The sequence below is a fragment of the Apodemus sylvaticus genome, chromosome 1, assembly GCF_947179515.1.
Source record: "Apodemus sylvaticus chromosome 1, mApoSyl1.1, whole genome shotgun sequence".
In the NCBI taxonomy this organism is placed as follows: Eukaryota; Metazoa; Chordata; class Mammalia; order Rodentia; family Muridae; genus Apodemus; species Apodemus sylvaticus.
In genome coordinates, this window is record NC_067472.1 from 170348399 (window position 1) to 170364290 (window position 15892).

At 55.1% G+C, this 15892-nt stretch overlaps 1 protein-coding gene across 1 annotated transcript in view; it reads left to right on the forward strand.

Annotated features, from left to right (window-relative positions):
- Positions 1-15892, forward strand: part of Mybpc2 (myosin binding protein C2) — a 23350-nt gene continuing 7458 nt past the window's right edge. The window contains exons 1-16 of the mRNA XM_052164282.1: positions 1-840; positions 2539-2616; positions 3040-3126; positions 3340-3488; positions 3673-3790; positions 4671-4719; positions 4858-4917; positions 7479-7672; positions 7955-8087; positions 8201-8325; positions 8485-8590; positions 10017-10189; positions 10891-11056; positions 12130-12236; positions 12575-12604; positions 12738-12877. Of these exons, the coding sequence (XP_052020242.1) occupies positions 822-840; positions 2539-2616; positions 3040-3126; positions 3340-3488; positions 3673-3790; positions 4671-4719; positions 4858-4917; positions 7479-7672; positions 7955-8087; positions 8201-8325; positions 8485-8590; positions 10017-10189; positions 10891-11056; positions 12130-12236; positions 12575-12604; positions 12738-12877 (1734 nt within the window). The 5' untranslated portion in view covers positions 1-821. The remainder of the gene's footprint in view (positions 841-2538; positions 2617-3039; positions 3127-3339; positions 3489-3672; positions 3791-4670; positions 4720-4857; positions 4918-7478; positions 7673-7954; positions 8088-8200; positions 8326-8484; positions 8591-10016; positions 10190-10890; positions 11057-12129; positions 12237-12574; positions 12605-12737; positions 12878-15892) is intronic.

Sequence of the window (15892 nt, forward strand, 5' to 3'; positions counted from 1 at the left end):
CTGCGGTTCCCCAAGTCCCTCCCCTCCTCCTTACCCGCTCCTCCCCTCTGGTGCTGGGAAGGAGCCGGGCCCGGGCAGCCCTCCAGGGCCTTCCCGGCCTCTCTGCACTCGGCCGGTGACGGGCAGCCGGCCAGGCCGCTCCCATGGGGACCCGGACCAGAGCAGGGCGGGAGGGGCACCGAGCCCTCCTCCCCACGCAGGCACCCGTCCTGCCTACGCGGGGAAATCGGACTATCCTTCCCGGCTCCGGTTTCTAGAAAACTGACTGGGGCTGGCTAAGAAAGGCTTCCAGAACCCCGCCTCCTGCCCCCCTCCGTCCCCGCTCCCCGTGCACCTGAGACTCCCAGCGCCCCCTCCCCCGTTCCCAGGACCCAGGATTCCCCCCCCCCCTCTTTCCTTTTCTCCTTTCCTCCTCTGTCTTTGCCCCCACACAAGTGCCCTCTCTGCTTCCTCCCTCTCCCCATCCTCTGCTCTGCCCACTTCTCCTCCTCCTCTTCCATCCAGGACCTAAGGATCTGGACTCCTGCGCCCCCAGACTCTGGGGTCCCAGTTCCCTTCCTTCTGAGGTCACGCAGTCTTGCTTTCGCAGGTGTCCGAGCACCCCGCCCCATCCCCACTAGGCCCTGGCACCCTCCACGCCCGTCCCCTCGCTATTTCTCGCCCTTTAGAGCATGCAAGAGGAATGCGGGGCGGCCCTGCGCTGCCTCCTGGGAGCCTCGAGACTCCATAAAGGGCTCCTCCTGGAGACCCACCTGTCCCTGCTAGGACCTGGCTAGAGCCACCGCGGTCCCAAGCCCTGGGAGCAGGAGAAGGTCGACGACATGCCCGAAGCTAAACCAGGTGGGGTGGGGGTGGGGTGGAGGGTAGGGTGCAGACGGGAGTCCTTTGCCTGTTCCTACATCTAGGTAGAGTGTGCTTGGGGAAGAGGGGCCCTTTCTGTGCGCACAGACCGGTTCCTTCCTGGTGGAGGACGGTGAGTTCTATTGTCTGTGTAGGGTCCTGAGTCCCCGTTCTTCTGGGACTGGGAGACCCCTCTTGGGTAGAAATCTCAGTTGTGCAATTATAAACTGGCCTCAGTTTTCCTTCTCTCTCTCTCTCTCTTTCTCTCTCTCTCTCTCTCTCTCTCTCTCTCTCTCTCTCTCTCTCCTTGCTCCCTCACCTCACCCCGCCCCCACCCCCACCCCCACCCCTGGGTTGTCTTCAGACTCTGCAGCCCAGGCTAGCCCCAAACTCACTCTGGAGCCAAGGCCGGCTGGGAAGTACGAATCTTACTGCCTCAGTCTACCAAGAGTGGATGGCAGACGTGTGTGTCACCACACCCTGCTGGGGCCTCTTTCTTTCTTTCTTTCTTTCTTTCTTTCTTTCTTTCTTTCTTTCTTTCTTTCTTTCTTCCTTCTTTCCTTCCTTCCTTCCTTTCTTTTCTTTTTTCTTTTCGTCCTTTTTCTTTTTGATTTTTCAAGACAGGGTTTCTCTGTGTATCCCTGGCTCTGGCCATCCTAGAACTTGCCCTGTAGACCAGGATGGTCTCAAACTCACAAGAGATCCACCTGCCTCTGCCTCCCAAGTGCTGGAATTAAAGGCATGTGCCACCACTGCCTGGTAATACAATTCTCTCTCTCTCTCTCTCTCTCTCTCTCTCTCTCTTTCTGTGTGTGTGTGTGTGTGTGTGTCTTTTTCTTGAGGCTGATGAGATCTTGCTTGTGCACTGCTGGGTCTCAGCTTGGGGATAGGGTCCTCTCCAGGAGGGACAGCACTCTCAAGGTCGTTGAGTCTCCTCTCTGAGTGAAGATTGGGGATCATGGGGTGTTTCTATGGACACAACAGGACTCCATTGCATGGAGCAACACTCTTCTGTGTAAATATGAAGACCCCCCTTGGTGTGTGCCGAGTCGGGCTTCTGTGAGGGAATGATGTGTCTCTTCCATGACTGGAGCTCTCTTTTCTCGTTTTCCTGCTATGCTGGGGATGGAGCCCAGAGCCTTCCACCTGCTTGGCAAACACTGGCCGTGTCCCAGCGCCCCCTTCTTTCAGTTAGCCATATTCGGGGGGGGGGGGAGGCGGGGACGGTCTATATGCTGGTCGGGGCTTTCTCTTTTTGTGGAAATGGACACTGCACACAAGCCCCGGTGTCACTACGCTGAGGTGGCTGGTCCCCTGGGTCATCCTAGCCCTGTTGAGGTAGAGACCAGCTCCCTCGCACAGACCAAGCCACGGGTCAGTGACCCACACACGGGAGACTGCTGTGGTCAGCACCAGTGTCTAGTTTCCAGCCCAAGGGAAGGGCTAATTATACCCCAAACCTGAAAGGTCAGGCTGCTGGCCTGAGGCTACCAGGGGAGGGGGAACCTGACTCCATCCTCAAGGTGGGGATCAACTTATGCCTGGAATAGGGGTCCGGACCCCACCATACCTGCTTCCATCTGAAGGAGAAGGGTTGAGGCCTGGACCCCTGGTTCTGAGGACGGAGGTCTGGGTCTGGTCTCTGGACTCTAGGGAGAGGACCATTTTATGCTGAAGTCTCGATCTCTTATGTTACAGCGGCCAAAAAGGCCCCCAAAGGCAAGGATGCCCCAAAGGAGGCCCCTGCAAAGCAGACCCCTGCAGAGTCCCCCAAAGGTGAGGCTCTGCGGCCGCCTGCCGCTGGCCCTTCTCCACCCCGTTCTACACTTTCCCTGTCTCTTTGCTATAGCTGTTCCCACACAGGTCAGACCACAGTCCTTCCCGGCTTCCCCGCATGCCAGGCTGGCACCTCACTCTGACTGAGGTCTCAAGCAATTCTTACCCAGCTCCCAAAGCCCATGTCCGTATTTACATACCCTTTACCCCCAAGTCCACTCAAGACCATCCTGACCATAACCTGCTGGTCCACAGATGGGGAAACTGACGCCCTAGGGCTGAGGGAGCCCAGGAAAACTTATGTCCTCTGGATTAAAATCCAAGTCACTCCCATGATTTCTGCTTTCTGAGCAGAGACGCTTACTGACCCCTCCAGATCACTGCTGACCCCTAATCCTCCCCCTCCCCCCCCCCCCCGAGCAGAGGCCCCACCTGAGGACCAATCCCCAACTGCGGAGGAGCCCACAGGCATCTTCCTGAAAAAGCCGGACTCTGTGTCAGTGGAGACTGGTGAGCACTTGGGAAGAACAGTCTAGAACCCGAGTCTGAAGGAGCAGAGTTCAGTGTGGATCTGAAGGAGGAGGACTAGGGAGGACTCCTGGATCTGAGGGTGTAGAGCTAGGCCTGCCCCCCCCCCCTCCCCGGGTCTGAGGAAGGAGGGCTGGGTTTTGAGCTCAGGGTCATCCCTGGAGAGCTGGGTTCCTCACTGCCTCTCTCCTCCAGGGAAGGATGCGGTGATTCTGGCCAAGGTGAACGGGAAGGAGCTCCCAGGCAAGCCCACCATCAAGTGGTTCAAGGGGAAGTGGCAGGAGTTGGGCAGCAAGAGCGGAGCCCGGTTCACCTTCAAGGAATCCCACGACTCTGCCAGCAATGTGAGACCCCGACGGGCCCCGAGGGGCCGGCTACCGAGCCGGTGCTCATGGAGCTCGGGCGCCCCCTAGAGGGTGGCTGCGGTCTATAGCTTGGACTAACTAGGGACGGCTGGCGCAGTGCTTTGGGGCCGGGGTGGGAACTTGGGGACTGTGAGTCTCAAGCTCCCGCCACCCTGGCCCCCAGGTGTACACCGTGGAGCTCCACATTGGGAAGGTGGTCCTAGGAGACCGCGGGGATTACCGTCTAGAGGTCAAAGCCAAGGATGTCTGCGACAGCTGCCCGTTCAACGTGGATGTGGAGGGTGAGCTGGCGGGGGTTGGGGGGGCGCAGGCGGGGCCGGGGCGCTGGCTGGGGCGGGAGGTTCTAGACTGCTGGGATGGATGCAGTGTGGTGGTCGGGTGCTCATAGTCTCTTGGAGGACAGGGTCCAGACTCAGTAATGGGAAAGGGGAGACAAAGTCTCCAGGCTTTGCATAGGAGGTACAGGTGTTTAGCAATTTGGGGTGCCCATGCAAAAGCTCAGAAGGCTTCCAGGTTTGTGTGAGCTGGAGGCCTGGGTGGACAGGGCCTCCTGACTCATAGAATTTGGGTGCATGGGCTCAAGAAGAGGTGCACAGCCCGGGCAGGTTAGGAGCAAGCAGGGATCCTGCAGCCTCTGGGGCTCTGCAGCTCGCTGTGTGGGGCTTGAAAGCAGGGGCGGCAGGATGAGGTTGCCCTGGCCTGGGGGGTAAGGACCTGCTGGCTGGAGGGCGGGCATGGCGACCAGCGGAGTGGGCACCCTGAAGAGTGCAGAAGTTGTCCTGTTACATGCTTTTCGCCCAGCACTGAAGATGAGGCAGGACGGTTAGTGCCAGCCCTGAGTGAGCCTGGGTTACCCAGTGAAGTCCTGTCTCAAAATAAATAAATAAAAATAATAAGTTAAAAAATGAGAGGGAGATGAAGAAAGGTCTCTGTTACACACACACACACACACACACACACAGAGAGAGAGAGAGAGAGAGAGAGAGAGAGAGAGAGAGAGAGAGAGAGAGAGAGAGAGAGAGAGAGAGCTGTCTCTGCAGAGAGGGTATGTTAGCTCAAAAGAGGGAGAAGAGTGTCCCCAAAGAGGTTGTGAGTTGTGAATGCCCTGACGGGACATCCTGGTCTCCATTTGCCTCACTGTCCCCCATCACCTGTCCCCAGCACCCCGTCAGGACTCATTGGGTCAGAACCTCGAGAGCTTCAAGCGTTCGTGAGTGCCTCTGGGTTCTGGTAATGCGTGCCTCACAGAGGCTGAGGATCAAGGGAGGTGGAGATGGGGGACAAGGAGTGGGGACCCTGGGATAGATCTTAGTGGAATTCCCACCCACTCTTATTCCCATTCCCACAGGGGTGAGGGGAAGTCGGAAGATGCAGGCGAGCTGGATTTCAGCGGCTTGTTGAAGAAGAGGTGAGTTGGCCTAGCTGGCAGAGGGGACAGGCGGGCTCACAGGAGAGGGACAGCAGCCAAGGTACCAACAGCTCATTTCTCCTTATGAACCTCCCTGAATTTTCTCCCTTTCTGTCCACCTTCCCTCCCTTTTCTTCCTCTCTTCATCCCCCTCTTCTCCTTCTTCCCTCCCTCCCTCCCTTCCTCTTTTCCTTTTCTTTTGCATGTGGTGTATGAGTGTGTGTGTAGGGGCAGAGGTTGATTTCTAGTATTTTCTATCACACTCCACTGAATGTGTGTGTGTGTGTGTGTGTGTATGCATGTATGTATTTTTGAGACAGTGTCTCACTATATCGCTTTGCCTGGCCTTGCAAAGCACAGCACAGGAGTTAGCTATGTAGACTAGTCTGGCCTTGAATTCATAGAGATTACTTGCCTTGGACACTCGGGTGCTGGGATTGAAGGCATGCACCACCATGCCTAGCCTCCCACTTTATTTTTTGAGACAGACTTTCTCACTGAGCTTGGCATTCAATAGGCTGGGTAAGAGCAAGCCAGCGAGGTCCGGGCATCTGGGTCTCTCCACCCCCCACACCCAGCCCGTTTTATATATATATATATATATATATATATATATATATATATATATATATATATATATTTGCACTGGGGCTGTGAAGGCATCTCAATCAGTAAAGTGTTTGCTGCACAAGTGTGAAGACCTGAGTTCAAATCCCCAGCACCCATATGCACAGCCAGGTGCAGAGCCGTGCTTCTGAAATCACATTGCTAGAGAAATGGGGATAGATAGATTCCTGGGATTTGCTGTCCAACCATCTCAGACAACTCAGTGAGCTCCAGGTTCAGTAGAGATCAACCGTGACTCAAAAAGTCAGGTTGGCCAAGGGAGATGGCTCACCGGGTAAGGGCTCCTGTCCCGAAGCCTGAGGACATGCGCTCCATCCTTGGAAACCACACAACAGGGGAGAGAACGGACTCCTGGAAATTGCTCATGCTATAGTGTGTGAGTGCACATGCATGTGTGCGCACACATAAACACATGCATATGTGAGCAAACAGGACACACATGCACACATAATGCAAACATTAAAACATTTAAAACATAAGGTGGAGAAGGGATTGAGGAAAGAGTTGATATCAGCTTCTGGCTACACACATAGATGCACACGTGTACACACACATGCATGCACGCGTGCGCACACACAGCAGAATGGACAGATTGTGACAATGTATTACTGTTCTTCAGAACACTTGCTCTCTCTCAGGTGTCCGCCATATTACTGGCCATGTGTCCACCCTTCGTGGCTTCCTTTATCCCACTGACAGCTCCGCTTACTGACTAGTCCCCTGTGGGCCTTCTCCCAGCCAGCCACAGGCTTGGCCATCCTGTAGCCACTTCTGACCCAATTCTTGTTCAACCCTCCTAGCTGTGTATGAGCGAGTGCACCCTGCTATTCTCCACCCACCATCTGTCTCTCTGTCCTCTTACCCTCTACTCTAGACACCAATACAATATCCATGTCCCAAGTCCACCCACACACCTCTCTCTGTCCCTTCCTTCTTGAAGATCCTTGCATACATCCCTTCCTTCACGCACCTCACCTCTTGTGAGTCCTTCTGTCCACTGGACACTGGGCTGAGAGGCACAGAAAAGCCCCACTTGATCCTGGCCTGACTCATTCAATGCCTTGGGGAGACAAAGCAGGTCCAAAGACAGAGACACACAAGAGGCAGTTTGGTGGTTGGAGGAGGTGTCTGCAAGGCTCTGAGACCTCGGGGGAAGTAGGTCAAATGGCCACAGATATTTCACAGAGAAGATAGCACTGGCATGAAGGTTTGTAGGACACAAAGGCGGAGCGTAAGAGGCTGGAAGCAGCAAAGAGCCTGGAGTGCTAAGGACAGGGCATGAAGCTGGTTTGAATGGCTACAGTGGTGGTGATGGAAAGGTAGGTAGGTTAGTGATTGCCAGAATGAGGAGCTGGGGCTCCCCCTAGAGGCAGTGGGGAGCCATAGCAATATTTAGAAGAGGGAAGAGATGGCTTTCTGATGTGGTTGTTGGAAATTTTCTGTGGGGATCATGGGTGGAAAACCTAGGAAAGGAAGGTGACTGATGAATATTTTTGAATAAATGATAGGTGAATGAGTGATAAAGGCATGGATGGGTAGATGGGTGGGTGGATGGGTGGATGGATGGGTGGATGGATGGGTGGATGGGTGGGAGGGTGGGTGGGTGGGTGGGTGGGTGGATGGATGGATGGGTGGGTGGGTGGATGGGTGGGTGGGTGGGTGGGTGGATGGGTGGATGGGTGGGTGGGTGGGTGGATGGGTGGGTGGATGGGTGGGTGGGTGGGTGGGTGGATGGGTGGGTGGGTGGGTGGGAGGATGGGTGGGTGGATGGGCAGAGAGGTGAAGGCATGGATGGGTGGGTGGATGGGTGGATGTGTTTATGGGTACATGGGTAAAAAATGAAAGGGCACATGGATGGCCGGTCACATAACAAAGTGCACCGTGGGGGTGGGGAAACCCTAAATCTCCTTGACACTGGTGTCCCTGCTCCCCAGGGAAGTAGTGGAGGAGGAAAAGAAGAAGAAGAAAGATGACGACGACCTGGGCATACCCCCAGAGATCTGGGAGCTCCTGAAAGGGGCCAAGAAGAGCGAGTACGAGAAGATCGCCTTCCAGTACGGCATCACGGACCTCCGCGGCATGCTGAAGCGGCTCAAGAAGGCCAAGGTGGAGGTCAAGAAGAGTGCAGGTCAGCACTGACCCAAGTCCTCAACACAGGGGGCGTACAGCCAGACCCCGCTTCCGGTGGGCCTCACCTGGCAAGTGGCTGACCTCACTCTCAAGGGTCTCTAAGCCCGCGGGAGCCTCCAGACTTGACCTTGGAGAGACTACGGTCTGGGAGGAAGACTTGGCTCCTCTAGAGATGATAAACACAGAGAACTAACTCTCCTCTCTGCCCCTGTCTCCTGCCCTTAATGCTGGTCATCTCCATATCCCTTGGTCTAACCTGTGGTCCTCTCTTCATTACTAGCCTTCACTAAGAAGTTGGACCCAGCCTACCAAGTGGACAGGGGCAACAAGATCAAGTTGGTGGTGGAGATCAGCGACCCAGACCTCCCTCTCAAGTGGTTCAAGAATGGCCAGGAGATCAAGCCCAGCAGCAAGTGTGTACAGCGCGCTGCGCCACAGAGGGCGGCGTGGAGTGCGTGCCCAGAGATGAGTGGGTTCCAACCTTTCCCTTTGGTCGTGTCCTCCATAATGGCCACTCTCACACCAGGTATGTGTTTGAGAATGTGGGGAAGAAACGAATTCTTACCATCAACAAGTGCACGCTGGCGGATGATGCCGCATACGAGGCAGCAGTCAAAGACGAGAAGTGCTTCACTGAACTCTTTGTCAAAGGTGGGGCTGGCTCCAGCCTGAGCGGGGGGGGGGGGGGGGGGGGAGGAAGGGAGGGCGGGAGGAAAAGAGGAAAGGAGGGAAGGAGAAGGAGAGGGAAGGAGGGAGGGAGGGAATCCAGTGGGTCCTGAAACTGCCGGCTTCCTCTTTCTCACTACACAGAGCCTCCAGTCCTGATCGTCACCCCGCTGGAGGACCAGCAGGTGTTTGTGGGTGACCGAGTGGAAATGTCGGTAGAGGTGTCTGAAGAGGGTGCACAGGTCATGTGGTGAGTTGAGCTTCGGTTTCTGAGCCGAGCACAGGTGTCTTTTTAGGTTCTTCACCACAGCCCCCCCCCCCAGGTTCTTCACCATAGCCCCCCCCAGGTTCTTCAGCACAGCCCCCCCCAGGTTCTTCACCATAGCCCCCCCAGGTTCTTCACCACAGCCTCCCCCAGGTTCTTCACCACAGCCCCCCCCAGGTTCTTCACCACAGCCCCCCCCCAGGTTCTTCACCATAGCCCCCCCAGGTTCTTCAGCACAGCCCCCCCAGGTTCTTCACCATAGCCCCCCCCAGGTTCTTCACCACAGCCCCTCCAGGTTCTTCACCACAGCCCCCCCAGGTTCTTCACCACAGCCCCCCCCCCAGGTTCTTCACCACAGCCTCCCCCAGGTTCTTCACCACAGCCTCCCCCAGGTTCTTCACCACAGCCCCCCCAGGTTCTTCAGCACAGCCCCCCCCAGGTTCTTCAGCACAGCCCCCCCCAGGTTCTTCACCACAGCCCCCCCAGGTTCTTCATCACACCCCCCCCAGGTTCTTCACCACAGCCCCCCCCCAGGTTCTTCAGCACAGCCCCCCCCAGGTTCTTCACCACAGCCCCCCCAGGTTCTTCACCTGGTCTCTAGCCCTCCCCAAGCTCCCTGGGAGACTCCACTGCCCACTCAGGGGGCACCTGAGACCCCAGTTAATCTCTAAAACTCCTGCTTTACTCTTGACCTCAATTCTAGAACTGACCTCTGTCTGTCTGTTCCGTTCTCTTCAGGATCTGTTCCCGTCCCTCCTGTTGTATTGAACATTAACTCATCTATCAGCCAGTCATCTGCCCTTGGATGTATCTATCCATCTGTGTCTGTCATCCACCTGTCCATCATCCTCTCACATACCCATCAGCTTCCCATCACCCATCCAGCATCCACCACCCACCTCCCATGCCTGCATGCATCCATCTTTCCATTCCATTCCACCCACCACCCCTCCATCCTGATGCAGCCATGCATCCTTCTATAATCCGTTCCCCTATCATCCTGTCACCCACCACTGTCAGTCTACCTTTGCACCATGCATTCGCCGATCTATCCATCCTCCCTCCGCCCGTCCGTTATCAATCCAGCTTCATCCACCCATCCACCATCCTTCTATCCCTTTCTCTTTCCATCCACCCATCATCAATCTATTTATCCACTCATATCTTCGTCTATTCACCTCCATCTGTCCCTACCCAGCCTCCTTTCCATCGGCTCATCCAGCCATTCCCCTATCATCTTTCAACTTTTCTTTGAAAAATTGTCAAACCATCCCTTCCTTCCTTCACCCACCGAGCCCTAACTCCTCATCCATCCGTCCCCATCTAAACCAACCACACGCCCACCCATCCCTGCTCTATCCACATCCACCCTGCCACCTCGAGACAGCTGTCCTGTCTTCCCTCCACTCAGGATGAAAGATGGTGTGGAGATGACACGGGAGGATTCCTACAAGGCGCGCTACCGCTTCAAGAAGGACGGGAAACGGCACATCCTCATCTACTCGGATGTGGCCCAGGAGGATGGGGGCCGCTATCAGGTCATAACAAATGGAGGCCAGTGTGAGGCAGATCTCATCGTGGAAGGTATGTCTCCGTCTCAGAAGGCTGGGTGAGGGCTCCCGGTGAGAGTGAGGCCTCTCTACCGTGTGGCCAGACTCTCCATCTTGTGCGCACACTGGTGTAGCATCAGGACCTTCCTGCACTGACATTCCTTCCCCCTGCTCACCACCGGCAACACTGAGTGAGGTCTGTGTTCCAGTTGATGTGGAGTCCATAAGATTTTGTGTCCCATGAGTCTATATTTCAAAAAGGAAGAAAGAAAGAAAGAAAGAAAGAAAGAAAGAAAGAAAGAAAGAAAGAAAGAAAGAAAGCCAAAACAAAAATCCATGTCATTTCTGGTCAAATAAACAAATAAGTTTTTCCATGTGTGGCCATTAAACAAAGGGAAGTGCACAGTGAGCTACAGCCCAGCCCCTCAGCGGGGGATTCCAGGCAGAGGCTCGGGGCGTGCCCCAGCCTGCCTCAGGGCCTTTGCACGCACTCTTCCTAGGAAGCTCTCAGCATTCTTTGTAGCACTTCCCTTCTCAGGCCACCTCAGTCCTCATTCTTGGAATTTCCATGTTCACTGTCCCTCACTCGAACGTGGTCCTCCCTGCGCAGTAGGTGGTTTGACGCTAACTCACCATTACATCTCCAGAACAGCGTTCAGCACACAGCGGGTGCTCAGGGGTCTCTGTGGCCTGGTTGGAGTGGCCGGGTTCCCACCCTTCTTCCTCCTTACCCAGAGAAGCAACTGGAGGTCCTGCAGGACATCGCAGACCTGACGGTGAAGGCCTCGGAACAGGCCGTGTTCAAGTGTGAAGTGTCTGACGAGAAGGTGACGGGCAAGTGGTACAAGAACGGGGTGGAGGTGCGACCCAGCAAGAGGATCACCATCTCCCATGTGGGCAGGTGAGGCACAGCAGCAGGGACAGTGCGGTGTGTGAACCCTTGGATTGGCAGAGTGGGGCACGTGTATCAGTCAGCTATGGCGGGACGGTAGACTCACCCGTTTAGAAGAAGCGTTGCTTTAATCTGAGTCTGTGGGTCGGTTGGGACATCAAGATCTTTCGCTGCAAAGGCATGGTGTGGGGAGAGGCAACTAGGATCATATTTGGGGTGCACGGGAGAGCAAGAGGTTGGAATTCAGCAGGCAGTGTGTGAGCACCTGAGGTAGATACCTGCTCATCTGCTGGATGTCCGAGAGCCATGGCTGTCGCCCAGTACCACACCCTCCTGGGGTTGTTTTTCATGGGGGACTGTGGCTGCCGGTGGCATGGATGGCAATGGTGCCCGTCTTGATGCTGACGGGGAACTTCCTGAGTGCCACCTCCCCCCTAAATGTCTCACAACTCTAAGATAGGGTCATCACCTCTGTCTATGGATGAAGGCACACTGACGCTCAGAGAGGTTTGGTGACTTGCCTAAAGTCACACAGCTAGGAAGTGGGGCCCAAGCTCAGGCCAGAACATCACAAAACCTTACATAAGAGCAGTGGCTGTGCAAACGTGAGGACTTGAGTTCAATTCCCTGCACCCATATGGAACACTGGGCATCGCAGTGTGTGCCCGTAGTTCCATCACCGGGGAGGCAGACAGAGGAGGATCCCTGGAGTTTGCTGGCCAGACAGCCTAGCTTAATTGATGAGACCAGGCCTTGCTTCAAAATGGAGAAGGGCTGGAGAGAAGTCATGATTAGGAGCACTGGTTGCTCTTGCATAGGACCCAGGTTCAATGCCCAGCACACACATGATGGCTCACAACCATCTGTAATTGCAGTTCCAGGTGATCTAGTGACCTCTTCTGTCCTCTGTAGGTACTGCACATACATGTAGACATAAATCTTGAGGGAAGAAAAGGGTAGATGGTGCCTAAGGACTGACACACGAGGCGGACCCTGCACTCCACATGCTTCTCATGCTGGCATTCACAGAAGCATATGGGGCGGTCTGGCCTGGCCCCACCCACCTCCTTTCTGCCTTCTAGATTCCACAAGCTGGTGATCGATGACGTCCGCCCTGAGGATGAGGGAGACTACACATTTGTGCCCGATGGCTACGCCCTATCCCTCTCAGCCAAGCTCAACTTTTTAGGTAGAGACAGCCTTTCTTTTCTACTAGGGACGGAGAACCTACCCTCCCAGACCTCCAGGATCCCAGAATGCCTCCCTCCTGGATTGAGATCCCTAGTTCTACAATGGAGGTCATAGCAACCGTCTGTGGGGCCCACGGAGAGAGTCATGAGACGTCCAGAGCATGGCACACGCTGATGCGCATTCATGGGCACTCGGGCTGGCTGGGGCATTGTCCCCTTCCCTAGGACCCCAGACCCAGCTTTGCTTCCAGAGGTTTCTCTGCCGCTGGTTATGAAGGAAAGATGAGGCAGGGACCTGAGAGTTTAGCTCTAACCCTCCATCTCCTTGTCCTTCCAGAAATCAAAGTGGAGTACGTACCTAAGCAAGGTAGGAGCCAGGGCGGCCCCAGTGTGACTCGTGTCTGAGGGAGGAGGCTGGGTGGACGTAGAGTGCTGCTTCTCTGGGGCTCCGATGATGGTATTGGGAGGCCAGGTCCCCAGTGCCTCTTTTGTGCCTCTAGAGCCCCCAAAGATCCACCTGGACTGCTCAGGGAAGACCTCAGACAACTCAATTGTCGTGGTGGCTGGGAACAAGCTGCGGCTGGACGTGGCCATCACGGGAGAACCACCTCCCACTGCTACCTGGCTAAGGGGAGATGAGGTAGGCTTCTGCCCCGGTCACTCTCCCTCTGCTACGTGGCTTCAGGCAATGGACTTTCCCTCTCTGAGCTTCAGTTTCATATGCTATGAAATGAGGTCAGGTCTTCCTTCTGTGTGGTATAGTTCTGGAGGCTGCAGGTTGTGTCGGTCTACAAGACATGGGCCCAACATATGGTGATCTCTCCATCCATTGATCTTTTCATCAGGCAGCTAGTTAGTGAAGACTGCCAGTTTATACATCTCAGTAACCCTTCCATCCACCACTTACCCACCTATCAATCCACTCACTCATCCCACGACCCACCCTCCCATCCCACCACCCACCCATCAACCCACCACCCATCCATCCACACATCCACCCATCCCACCACTCATCCATCCACCCATCCACCCACCTATCCACACACACATCCACCCCCCCACCCATCCACCCACCCATCCACACATCCACCCATCCACACACACATCCACCCATCCACCCACCTACCCACACACACATCCACCCATCCACACACACATCCACCCATCCACACACACATCCACCCATCCACACACACATCCACCCATCCACCCACCTATCCACACACACATCCACCCATCCACACACACATCCACCCATCCACACACACATCCACCCATCCACACACACATCCACCCATCCACCCACCTATCCACACACACATCCACCCATCCACACACACATCCACCCATCCACACACACATCCACCCATCCACACACACATCCACCCATCCATCCACACATCCACCCATCCATCCACCCACCCATCTACACATCCACCCATCCACACATCCACCCATCCATCCACACATCCACCCATCCATCCACCCACCCATCTACACATCCACCCATCCATCCACACATCCACCCATCCACCCACCCATCCACACATCCACCCATCCACACACACATCCACCCATCCATCCACCCATCCATCCACACATCCACCCATCCATCCACACATCCACCCATCCATCCACCCACCCATCTACACATCCACCCATCCATCCACCCACCCATCCACCCACCCATCCACACATCCACCCATCCACACACACATCCACCCATCCATCCACCCATCCATCCACACATCCACCCATCCATCCACCCACCCATCTACACATCCACCCATCCATCCACACATCCACACACACATCCACCCATCCATCCACCCATCCATCCACACATCCACCCACCCATCCATCCACACATCCATCCATCCATCCACCCATCCACCCATCCACCCACCCATCCACACATCCACCCACCCATCCACACACACATCCATCCACCCATCCATCCACCCATCCACCCACCCATCCACACATCCACCCATCCATCCATCCACACATCCACCCATCCATTCCCACCCCATCCCATTCACGTACCCGTCCATCCATATATCCACCCCCTCCTACCACCACCCACCCGTTATCCACAGCCCATTTATCTTTACACAACCCATCCACCTGCCACCTATTCACCCACTGATCTTTCCACCAACCCATATCATCCATAATCCACGCACTCCTCTGTGATGGAGCCACTCGTGCATCTCCCACCCATTCACTCATCGATCCCATCCACAATTCATTCATCTATCCATGCTTCCATGCACCCGTCCCTCCCTCCATCTATCCATCCCCTGAAAAGCCCACCTATTCATCCATCTCCCATCTGTCTGTTTACTCTTTGTCTATTCTGGCACACATGAAAGTCAGATTCTCACCTCTCCTAATGTTAGACAGTTTTCAATGAATGTAACCAATACCAGAACTAGATTATCAATCAATCTATCTATCTATCTATCTATCTACCTACCTACCTACCTACCTACCTACCTATCGTCTATCTGTCCATCTGTGTATCTAGTACTGCTGTTTTCAGCCCCTGGCCAGTGTTCCTTTGCTTAGCTCTTTGGCCATACTGAACACTGGTGGGGAGTACATTCTGGAACAAAATGCTTCCTCACAATGGCAGGGACACATTGAGAGGAAGGGGCTGGGTCCCAATGTCCTCTTCAATGTCACCCCCCCATCAATGGCTGGATGTTCTCTTGCTAGGGCCCCATCACTTTTTGCTGCTGGTTGCTTCTCAAGGCAGGGTTTTTCTGTGTAGCCCTGGATGTCCTGGAACTCACCATATAGACCAGGCTGGCCCCGGATTTACAGAGATCCACCTGCCTCTGCCTCCTGAGTGCTGGGATTAAAGCCACCACTGCCTGGCTTGAGGTCCTAGCATCCCAGTAATGAGATGAACTGGGACAAGCCTTCAGGATGTGGGTCTTCGGGTGACATTGATGTGTAGCAGCACTGAGGTCTTCTCTTCTGGAACACGGACAGCATGGCTGCTTGGTTCTCCACTCCCCCACCAGCTCACCACTAAAGGGGCCGCCCTCACCAGGCGCAGCCGCCCTCACCAGGCGCAGCCGCCCTCACCGGGCCTAGCTCTCTGCCTTCTCCCTTTAGGGGAGGTGACACAAACCCACACGGCAGCTTCCCAAGGTGGCTGAGACAGAGACGTGCATGGGGGTGGGGCAGAGAGTAGGAGTTGTGGGAACGTGCTGTCGCTTTTAGCTAAGAGCATCCAAAATACTTCCTGGAAGAAGTGATAACTTCCAGGCGGCCTTAAGGAGCCGAGGCAGTGACTGGGATTCCTGGCAGGGGCTCTACTGTTAGATTTTATCCATGGCACTGCACAGATCAGACATGATTGTTCACACTGACATCTCTGCCACTGGGACAGAAGGAACAGGAGTTCAGGTCATTTTCAGCAACATAGGAAGGCTTATGGTAGTCTAGATTACAAGACCCTGTCTGAGAGAGAGAGAAAGAGAGAGAGAGAGAGAGAGAGACAGAGACAGAGACAGACAGAGACAGACACAGAGACACACGAGAGAGACAGAGACAGAGAGAGAGGGAGAGCGCCAGGCAGTATGTACACAGATAAACTGTGACTTGATCTCTTGGGAACAAGACAGAAGTGTAGTGACAGTGG